The 11,587-nt window shown below is 40.3% G+C and overlaps 1 protein-coding gene across 1 annotated transcript in view; it reads left to right on the top strand.

The window, feature by feature from the left end:
- Positions 1-11,587, top strand: part of TPH1 (tryptophan hydroxylase 1) — a 20,856-nt gene that overhangs the window by 3,410 nt on the left and 5,859 nt on the right. Inside the window, exons 2-8 of the mRNA XM_006021997.2 lie at positions 1,719-1,856; positions 3,130-3,313; positions 4,709-4,809; positions 5,475-5,542; positions 6,983-7,179; positions 10,654-10,789; positions 11,417-11,543. Coding sequence (XP_006022059.1) covers positions 1,719-1,856; positions 3,130-3,313; positions 4,709-4,809; positions 5,475-5,542; positions 6,983-7,179; positions 10,654-10,789; positions 11,417-11,543 — 951 coding nt within the window. The remainder of the gene's footprint in view (positions 1-1,718; positions 1,857-3,129; positions 3,314-4,708; positions 4,810-5,474; positions 5,543-6,982; positions 7,180-10,653; positions 10,790-11,416; positions 11,544-11,587) is intronic.

Here is an 11,587-nt window from a genome sequence, read left to right as displayed (position 1 = left end):
AATTAAGTGCTTTGTTGAATCGGAACCTGTGTGACAAAATTAATATTGCTATCTATGCAAAATCAACATTCATCCTCTAGTAAAGAATCTTTAGAGATGCTTAGGGGCCTAATCCAGAGCTCAGTGGGAGTATTTTCATTGTCATCAGTGAACCGTGGATCAGCCCGTGGCATAGGATATAATATTCTCATGCTCCAAACTACTCACTAGTGTAAATAATCCACTTAAATCCTTTTCTGGGGGGGGGGGAAATCAATATTTAAATGATTGTAAATCTTAAATGAAAATGTAATTCAAATTTTTCATCATGTTATGTCCTGACTTCTGCAAGCAGAATATGCAGTAAGAATGCACACCATTTTTTATTTAATTTGATCAGACCATTTTTTTAATATTTTTGGAAAATAAATAAGAACATTTTAAGAGAGATTTTTTTTTTTGATGCATCACTTCCCTGTTTTTTCAGCAGCTCTTTAGGACATAGAAATATTTGGATTTCCAATTTTGAATTTCAGAGGGATTAAAATAGGAAGAATTAATTTTAAAATGAAAATGTTTGTCGTTTCATGAACATACTTCCCCTGTTTTATTGCAGTTTTATTATCATTATCATTTCCAATCCCAACTGAGTAGACATCACCCAGATAAAATAGTTCAGTAACAGCTCTTTCATAGCATTATAGCCCATGCTATCTGCAGTGGCTTTTACAGATGACAGCTGTACCAGGTCTCTAGTGCCTCATGTACCTTTTACATTTCTACACAAGGTTTGAACAGAGCTGCCTTGGGAAGCAGATTCTTTTTACCATTACATTTTAAAAATTATTTACATTATTTTACCACTTTTAAGTGTTTTCATTTCATTTCCATTTATACCTATCACCCACAGGCTACAGTTCGGATTTTAAACTCCCATTGATTTCAACAAGATCAGGAATTTACACGTAGTAATGCATTCAACAACACAGCCCAGCCTTGCTGCATGTCTTGAGTATTTTTGTTCTTGATCTGGGGGTTGGTTTTGTGTTTTTGTGTGTTTTTTTTTTTTTGTTTTTTTTTTTTAAGCCTGTAGCAAGAAACTGAGGAAACGGACTGGGTTTGTTGGTGCTGATCAAACTAGGGCTAAGTTTAACAGGTTTTGTTCAGCACAGTGTTCTGGTTGCGTTAGATTTTTGTCTGCTTCCTTTGTAAGAGTAGTAGTTTATGGTTAAACAGCAAGGATATAAAATCCTGACTTGGATGCAAGATAGAATAAATTTCGGGCTTAACATATGAAGACATGATCTATCTTTCCAGTGGCTTTGGAATTGGAGCTCTACAACTATCTTTTCAAGTTTTCATTTAACCCTTAAAGAGTATTTCAGGCTAGTTCATCTTACTTTCACTAATCATTTTGGGGTTTTAGAGGCAGTGAAATTAATTATAGAACATAGTTTGATGAAATATACATACTTTATACTGACAGAATTATCTTTGACCTCACACAAGGGTCCAAATGCACATTTTCAACACCTATAGTAAACCCCAGTCCCACAAAATTTTGACATGTTCTTAACTTTATGCATAGTGATTTTTGGTGTCAGCTTTATTTTTGCAATTGTCCAGTCAAAATTTGATACTACCGTATGGCAAAATTATAGTATATGAACCTTACAGAAGACTTTTTCTTTCTGACCTGTTGCCCATTCAAAAAAATCTGTCCTTTTATTTGCGTCTAGTTAAATAAGTCAAATTACATGATGGTTGAAGACGATAAAGAGAACAAAGACAATTCATCTGAAAGAGGTAGAGCAGCCATCATTTTTTCCTTAAAGAATGAAGTTGGAGGACTTGTAAAGGCCCTAAAACTCTTTCAGGTATGTACTCAACACACTTCTCCAGAAGATTTAAAAAAAGAAAAAATATATAGAGACTTAGCACATAGCATAATTATATTCTTTATTTAACAGGGACCTAGCCTTTAAATACTGTCTCAACTTGGATCCCATAATTAACCCATGTCTGCAGAAGGTAGGGGCTGGGGCAGAAGACCTCAGATGCTGCGAAGTTCAGCACTTAACCTAGCAGCTTGGGTTTATTTGGTACTGCTTGCTTTGCTTATCTCCTGAAACTGTCCTTGATGGTGACAGCCATCTTGCAGTAGGAGGGCTGGTTGAATTCTTTTCTGGACCCACAAAAAATAATCTTTATCAACTGAAGAGGCTGCATTGTTGTTGTGTGTGCTGAGGAATATCTGACTCTGAATCTTAGCACAATGTCTGTATAGGATTTTCAGTGTTTGGGGTGAGTGAGGAGTCATCACAGGGTGGATTACAGCATATAACTGTACTAGCTTTAATCTACTTAGTTTGTATAACAATAGCAGTGTTGACCCCATGGCACAGACTTCAGTGTAGGCTGCAGAAGCCTACTGTGACTGTGAATACTAGGTGCGTCTCTGGATTTCTAATCCCTGCATTTTCACTACCATTGTTACTCTAGCTAGCTAGATTAAATGTAGAAGGGTATATGCCTCTACATGCTGCAGTTGTACCTCTAGTTGCAGCATGGAGTTTGTGCAATATTGCTTAGAGACCCTTATTTATTCATGTTTGTAGAACCTATTGAGAGAGACCTTGCTTTCAGATTAACTTAATGTTACTAATGGAAAACACTCATTTTTTAGCATCTCCTTTGTTTGAAAAGGAAACAAATGTATGGTGACTTGACTGTCACTCGGTGATTTACACTGACTCAATTGCTAATCAATTTTTCTGTCTACTATAACTGACCTGCATATTTACTCTGTCATTATTCAATGGAAAGTTTGGCAGAAAAATAGGATTTGATCCACTTTATTATGACTTTCTCTGTTTGAATAATTTAAATACAGTATATTTCTACTGTATTACCTTCTATGTCAAAACAAAAAAATAGCCCCTCTTTAATTTTCTATGGTAATTTTCTAGACTGTTTCTATGGAAGTTTTTAAACAAACCATCTTATCTTTTTTTAATAAATAAACTGCTATCTATACAACTGGCTGACTAAAATGACTTCCTAGAGCTACTGCCAAGCGGCAGAATATTTGTTTGGCAAACAGTATAGATTATCTAATCAAGCTGTCTTAACGCTGTTTCTTATGAACAGGAGAAACATGTGAATCTGGTTCACATCGAGTCTCGAAAGTCAAGGCGAAGAAATTCAGAGTTTGAGATCTTTGTGGACTGTGATAGTAACAGGGAACAGCTGAATGAAATCTTTCACCTCCTGAAATCCCATGTTAATATTGTGTCTATGAATCCAGCAGATAGCTTCACTGTTCAGGAGGATGGTAAGTAAGAAGGGATGTTTTAAAACATCTCTAATATGTTGATTTAAAATATTTTTATGTCAACCATTTGGGGAATTAGTTTGCTGTACCCCCATGACTTGTTATGCTTTCTGTTGGAGGAGCTCAGGTTGGATGTGCCAGTTTTGTTTCGTTGAAATCAGTTGGGCTGTGTAGATTTATATTAAGTGAGAATATATTTCCCCATTTCAAATTGGTACAAGTTATCCCTGACTGCACATCACACCCATTCTGACTTCCTTGTAGAAGGGCTTCCATATTCCCTCCCCCATGCAGAGATGCCCTCTTGTACTCTTTTTCTCATGCTGAAACTCCTACTTCATGAAGTCCTTGTTTTATCCAGGGAATGTTGATCTTTCCCCTTGTTTCCATCTTGTCCTTTTTTCCCACTGTGGGAGGTAGAGCCTGGGGTTAATACTGAACTCATGTGTGGAGGAAAAAAAAATCCTTAATTGGGGAAGGGAGATCCACCCAAGAGAATGGTTATATAGCAGTGCAGCATAACAGCCATAGCCTCAGTCTCATTACAAAAGGCGTGGGTGAAGTAAGAGATTTACAGCTGTTGAGGTCTGGATCAGTGCATGGGTAGTAGTTTAAATGTGAGGCCTAACTGGGTGAGAGTCAAGGGTATAGAAAGTGGGTCCAAGATGACAAATGTACAGTGTCCGCAGACTTGCACATTTGAAGCATCATTCCAGACCAGGAGCTGGTGTGATGCCTACGCAAGGGTTCTTGCATGTAATTCCCTCAGGTAGGAATTCTAATTCTCTGCTGCTCTGCATCTTGGATTTTATTGCCACTGCTCAGAGTGGGTGCAGAGTACTGACAGTCTAATTTGGGGGAATTTGTACCCATTTTTGCTTTGACTGTGACTCAGGTTTGCAGAAACAACCACCCACAGGCAGGGCAACCAGCTCATAGTAATGTCAGAGGAAAAAAAACAGACTTAAAGGCAGTGTGGGCTTACTGCACATCTGCTTCTCTTACATATGTGCATGCTTGCTCTAACTGCATGGTTTGTAGAAGATGAACTGAGGTAGCTTTGTTTCACTGTCTAGTAGAATGGGACACCTCTCCCTTGGGACCTCTAGACATTACTATAGCACAAATAGAAATAATAAAAGCCACAGAAAAACCATGTTAGTTCCAGGCCTTTAGTGTTAACTGTTTCCTTCCCCACTATTTTTAGTGACTCCCTTTTCTCTAAACAGAATGTTTTATTGACACAGGAGGAAGTGATAGATGCTGTGTTGGTGCCAGATAGGCAGTGGGCTCTTTATTCTTTCTTTACTTTATGAAGTTCACTTGTAACTGGTATTTCCTCTTTGAATGCACTTAATTTTATTAATAACTCTGTGGATGTCATGCATTCCTTAGACATGGAGAATGTCCCCTGGTTTCCTAAGAAGATCTCAGATTTGGATAAATGTGCAAACCGCGTTCTGATGTATGGGTCTGATTTGGATGCTGACCACCCAGTAAGTAGCTTCTCTACTGTTTGCAACAATAAATGAAAACAGATCATGTTTTTCTTTTCTTTTTTTTTTTTTCTTCAGTAGCTTTATGGTTTGGGGAATGTAATACCTAAGAACTTCAGCCTGTTGTTTTTGCTTAGGCATAGCTCTCATTGATTTCAATTTCAGTAGATTTTTTTTAAGAGGAGTCTGGCTGGAGTAAAATGGCAGGCTCAGGCCTGAATAGTTGAGAGGAATGGGTTTTTTTTAAGTAATTTTTCTCCCTTGTTGTTAGCATATTTCCTGCTTGCCACTATAAAAAGAAAAACTACATTGACCTGATTAAGAACAATCAGTTAAATTCTGTGATTAAGAACAATCAATTAAACATCAGTGTTGTGTAAGTGACAAGAAAGGAATCCTTGTTTACAGAATATGTGCATAACCCTTGATTTAGCCAATGAAATTGCTGATTGTTGGTTTAATTGGGGAACACATTTATTAAATGTTTCACTTAACATTTAGCAGGCTCCTATCTTGACCATCCATTTTCACAGAACATGCTTTCACTTTAATGCTTATATTTCCTGCTTGTGTTTAAGTGACAGAAACTCAACCACCCCTTTTCTTTATTGAATAGGCTTATTTGTTGCAATGATAGAAATGTATTCATTTTTCTCCACTTGCAGGGTTTCAAAGACAATGTGTATCGTAAGAGGCGAAAGTATTTTGCAGACCTGGCTATGAAATACAAATAGTAAGTTTATCTCCTTTCAAAATAGGTCTCCTTTTGCTCTGCAATAATGAAGTGGATGAAATAACAATAGTTTATGTTCTCCTGACCTGGGTTTGGCACCTTACTGCTCCTTGCCAAGTAAAGCACCTTACTGCTCCTCTGACTCCTAGTTGGATTAAAGGTCAAATCATAACTTAATCACTGCTGGCTAGTTATGCCAGCTAGAGGGGTTACACTGCAATGTTTGCACCTTTTAGGAATTAGTGGCATGCAGTACATGTTGGTGATCTCGTGCCTTTGTGCTCACTGTCCCAGCTTCCGCAGACATGTCCTATAACTGAGGGCATGGGGAGCACATGGTGTAAAACTGTAAGCTTCATGGTGACTTTGTGGGTAGACATCTGTTGTTGGAATGACTTGCAGAAGTTGGAATTAGGAGTTAGTATCTAGCCTGCTGACTATTTAAATATAAATGAAGCAAGAAAATTAACCATTGCTCTAGTTATTCAAACTAGTCTATTAGATACAGTAGATTAGAAAGGCTGAATGAAAGGGGACTTAGTATTTAAGACACTACTGCAGGATCCCCTTGTGTCAGATACAATTATCCTCTTACCCATTGCTATAATTTGCCTCTGAACTTACTTTTCATATTGATGTTGCCTATCTGGATTGGTAACTGTCTCCATTGGGAATGACATAGAAATGTTATAAGAACCACAGCAACAGCATATGCTAATACAATCAACCACCATTATAGGAAAACAGTATTGTTAAGTCATCATTATATTTGACACAATTTTCCTTGGGAGGCTAATGCTTATCACATTTGTTACTCAGGCCATGTTAGAATCATGATATAGCTTTCTCATTGCATTCAATGGGCTTTGGATCATGCCCTCATTAATCCAGCTTAATCAAGAGCCAGAAGGCTAATTAGAAGTGATAGGCAATGTTTAATACATTATGACAGATACTCATCACTCCTGTATCAGAGCATGATTTTTCACACACCAAATGCACATTTAGATGTTTAGATTCATTGTGATGTTAACCTAAATAATTATCTTTCCTTTTAAAGAACTCAGAAAGGATGATGAACAATTCTCATGCACAGGTTGAGAGCTCTTCTAGGAGAAGTAATGTGGTGTTAGCTCCTGATCTGTAGAGTGTTTAATTTTACATCCAGTGTGCAATGCTAAGCTCCTAAGTAAACTTTTTGCAAGGTAGGGATTTTAAAACCTGACCCAGTTCCCCTGAAGTCAATAGAAAGTCTTGAATAAGAGTTATGTCAAACTGTTAGACTTTTTAGCAGAAGTCTCATCTTCCTGGGGTTTGTATTATTCCTTTTCAGTGGGATCCTAATCATGACTGGGCCTCACAGAAATATAATGACTGCTAAATAAATAAACTATGCATTTCGGAAGACACTCAGTCCAGATTAACATACTCTCGTTGTAGTGGTGACCCAATTTCCAAGATTGAATTCACTGAGGAGGAGATCAAGACTTGGGGCACTGTTTTCCGAGAGCTTAACAAGCTGTACCCAACCCATGCCTGCAGAGAGTACCTTAAAAACTTACCCTTACTCACCAAGTACTGTGGGTACAGAGAAGACAATATCCCTCAGCTGGAAGATATATCCCGTTTCCTGAAAGGTAATGTGCTAATTTCTCTGTAATAAAAGCTATACTAATAGGAAATATGAGCTTTTGAAAAACCACTGGACATCTACCTTAAATCTTAAGGCAGTGAAATGCCTTTGACCTCCTGGCCTATGATGTGTTAAGCAACTGCCACTAAGGGGCAGCTTGATTTATCTCACTTCTTTGGCACTATAAACATGAACATACTTCCATCCAGTATGGACATCAGTGCACAGGCATTTATTGGGAAAGTGGCCGCAGCATAACATAACAACACTTTAAGGAAACTATAGTGCCCTACATGGTTTTTCTCTCTTAACTAAAGCAAGAACCTGCCCAGCATACCATATAACATTAAAAAAAAAATAAGATTTTTGTGTAACCACTGAGGTCAGTGAGTTTTATGTGCATCACAAGCAGGGTTGCCAACTCTAGGTAAATTTACTGACTGTCATTAAAAAAAATATCAGGCTAAAAATGGCTGTCAGTAGAGTCTGTTTAAAAAGACCACCAAAAAAACAAATTTTATCTGTCAATAAAAACACTAAGCAGTCATGGGTTGACTGAAATTCTGATAGACAGAGCATAGCAGTGCCACCTGGTATTCGAGTGGGAGCACAGTGCCCTGCAGGGAGCATCCTCTCAGCCATGTGCTGCTGCAGCTGTGTCCCAGACTGCCAGTAGTACTGCTGGGTTGCTAGTAGGCTCCTTTGGTCCATTGCAGAACTATGGGAGTGGGACTGGTGGGGGTAAGGCTAGTTGGGCTTCGCACAGTGGTGGGGAGCAGCATGGTGTAGGGTGCAGTTGGGGGCATCAGGGTATGGGGATGAGTAAGGGGGTTGGTGGGGGGGGGAAAAAGGGTAGCACAGGATAAACCAGTCAAATAGGGCTGTCAGCTCTAGAACATTTTGCCTTAAAAAAAACAAAAAAAACCCTTTTTACTGGTAACCAAACTTTTTTTATCATGGTTAATGTTAAATGCCTAAATTTGAACCAGCCCTTCTAAGTAGGGCCTGGCAGAAGACTTACATTTACATTATATAAAACATATCAGTAAGAACATGCCAGTAAAAAAGTTTGGGTGCCAGTAAAAAAGCTTGCAGATTGTTAGTAAAACCATAAATTCTTGATTTGGCAGTACTGGTCACAGGCCACATTGAGAGGAGTGCAACAGTGTGGTATGTGGCACTGCAGATGCATTCAATTGTTTTCCACATTGCAAGGGAACAGCACAGAGGGTTGGTTTTTTGTTTTTTGTCTTTTTGACCCCTGGATATCCAGGGGTCAAAAAAATGCAGAAAAAAAGAAAGTGGAGTGGTGCATGCAGCGGTACTGTGTGCCACCCAAAGCTGGATCCTGACTGGCTGGAGCTGTGCTCTTCTGCTGGCCAGGCTCTGTGTGGCAGGATTTCTACTGCTGCAGCCCTGGGAGGCCCCCAGATAAGGCTCCTGGCACCACCCCAGTGCTGGCCCCAGCTTCTCCAGCCCCACCGAGTGTAACTTGCCACACACCAGAGCACATATGGCACAGGCATTCCCTGGGGTCAACTAGCAGCAGCACAAGTTGTGGTGCTGCTAGTTGTCCCTGAGGAACCAAATGTCCGTGCATGTCTGGACATGGCCAGGGAGTATATACAGCCTGAAGAGTGCACATTTTAAAAACGCCATGTTTTAATATTTTTAATAAATATCTGCTCCGAGAAGAAACCACCTATCTAAAAAGCAGGTGCTGTGCAGTAGATTTTTCTTTTACTTGAAGTCTTTAAATTTGGTTATCTTATTTCTTTTGCAGAAATAAAATATTCTTTGTTATTCAGGAGCTCAGACTAGATGATCAAAATGGTCCTTTCTGGCGTTAAAATATACGAATCTATGAATGTGAGTGCTCTGTAGTTCTGAAGTATAGCAGGGCACTTGGAGGTGCTTGCTCCTTTAAGAGAGCAAGCAAACTGCTTGCAGATGGCAGAGGGGAGCTAATAAGGGGATCACCTGCGGGAAGGAGGCTCGGGCCAGAGCCTATACTGGTCAGGTAGTCTCTCCCCAGCCACCATGCAGGGAGGAGCTTCAGGTTGCAAGGCAGCCATGTCCCTGAAGGAAACTGGTTTATATTGAATGACTGCAGACTGGGGAGTTGAGGCAAGTTACCTGGGTTGAGAGAGAGTGGGTTTTTATAGGCAAGTGGCCTTGGTTTTGTTAACTCCAGAGGGTTGAGGTGCTTACTAGAGGATCTGAGAGCTCAAGAGGGCCAAGTATGCAGGCCAAGGAAGAGTCCCGGGCGGGAAGATGTGCCTGGGAGGAGATGAAGAAAGTTTGCCCTCTTAAGGGGGCAGAGAGCTGTTTCAACTACTGTTGTGCATCTGTTATAGGCCAGGGACTTATAGTTTTGTTACTGATCACACTGGTGGTTTTGAGCTGGGACTGTAAGGGGTGGTTTTGGAGGTCTCATTAGTGCCTGTGAGGCATGTGATTGCCTTGAGCTCCTACCAGGGGCAGGGTCAAGGCCTGAGCTGTTGTTGAGCCTGGTGAGGGGCAGTACAAGGCTACAGAGCAGACGGGCCAAGGTCCTAGTTCCCAAGAGGGGCACAACAAGACAGGCCAGAGGCCCGAAGCAGATAGGGGCCAAGGGCCCAGTGCCAGAGGAGTGCAGCCATAGCATGTCAAGAGCCTGGCAAACAGAGGTCAGGGGCCCAGAGACTGGACACGATAGAGGGATGCTAGTGCCACAAAGCAAGGTCTGATTCAGTGGGCCTAGGTGAACAGGCCTAGTTAGATTAAAAGGGGTGAAGACTGGGGTAGCTGATGCCCCAGAGGGAACAATGACATTGTAACACTGGCAAAGCTTGGGGCATGGTGTGGGGAAGGACAAGGAGCCATGCAACTTGACCCTAAGGCTACAGGTGCCCTACAAAGGCCTAGTTGAGCCAGGAGAGACTTATTAGGGATTGTGGCTCACTCTGAAGCCTGTTGGTAGCCTCCCTTTATCACTCTTTAATAATAAGATTAAGGCATGGCAGACAAGTGAACTAGAGAGAGAGGTCACAGAGTTTGAGCCAGATGGGAGCTGCAGTTCCACAAGGAGGTGTTGCGGCTGCCCGTATGGGTTTGTGACCTGTTACATGAAGACAAAATAATAAAGCACAGGAGAGAAAGAAGAATCATTGCATAATTGGAACACTGAATATACTGGTATGAAGAGCAAGGCAGCTCATCAATATATGATTTTTATGCAAATAAACCATAAATACGAACCCAAATCTCTTGTGTTCACCCCTCTCCCTCCTGGTCCTTTATTACGTCTCACACTTTTTTATTTATTATATCCTGCTATAATAATAGTAATGTCTATAGATTCATCTGTCTCAGGTCATCACTGATATTTTTTTCCCCACATAACTAGTATTTACTCCAGTCATAACAGGAAAACACAGTTAAAAATGTTGTCAAATTCTACACTGAAGTGACCTATGATTTATCTGTTGTTTTTCAGAGCGCACAGGTTTCACCATCCGTCCTGTTGCTGGATATCTGTCGCCCAGAGATTTCTTGGCAGGCTTGGCATTCAGAGTCTTTCACTGCACTCAATACGTTAGACACAGCTCAGACCCTCTGTACACCCCAGAGCCGTAAGTTTGTTTTATTTCTGTGGATAGAAGTTAAGTATTCCCACAGATCTGTAGTTTAGCCTGGCTTATTTTAAAACCAAAAGTGTCTGTAGTTAGGGTCCTACCTGCATAATTGGGTACATGGGCAAGAATGGTCCAGTCCTCAAATGTGTCAAGGACCTGTACCTCCCACTGATTTTAGTGAGACTTGTGTGTGCCCAACACAGAACAAAATCAGGCTGCACATTCATGGGCACAAGATTTGCAAAAGTGCATAGCATTGGCCTAATGTTGTTCTTGATGATCAGTGGTAAAGGTCCCACTGACATTAATGGAAGCAGAGTAAGACTGATTTTTTTTTTTTTTTTTTTTTTTTGTGTGGGGGGGAAATCTTTTTCTACAAGTGGGTTTAAGAACTTACATTTTTTGGATGAAAATTAATGTTAGTTGAGTTAATGATACAGTTGGTCATTAAGAATGGAATGCAATATATTTGCTTGTCTTTCAGATCTTAAATTATTTTGATGTACTTAATGTTTCCATATGGCACAACCTTTTTTTTTTTTTTTGGTTTGGTGCTGCTTTTTCACTCTTAAGAAGAGATGGAAAGGTCATCATGACACAACTTCCACTTTGTTTCTTTAACAGTGATACCTGTCACGAGCTTCTAGGTCATGTCCCGCTTTTGGCTGAACCCAGTTTTGCTCAGTTCTCCCAGGAAATTGGTCTGGCATCACTTGGGGCATCAGATGAAGCTGTTCAGAAACTGGCAACAGTGAGTGTCCCAATCTCTGGCAACATGAATCCTGCTTGCATTTG

Source organism: Alligator sinensis, unplaced genomic scaffold (assembly GCF_000455745.1).
Source record: "Alligator sinensis unplaced genomic scaffold, ASM45574v1 scaffold983_1, whole genome shotgun sequence".
Taxonomy (NCBI): Eukaryota; Metazoa; Chordata; order Crocodylia; family Alligatoridae; genus Alligator; species Alligator sinensis.
This window is presented reverse-complemented; position numbering and strand designations above follow the sequence as displayed.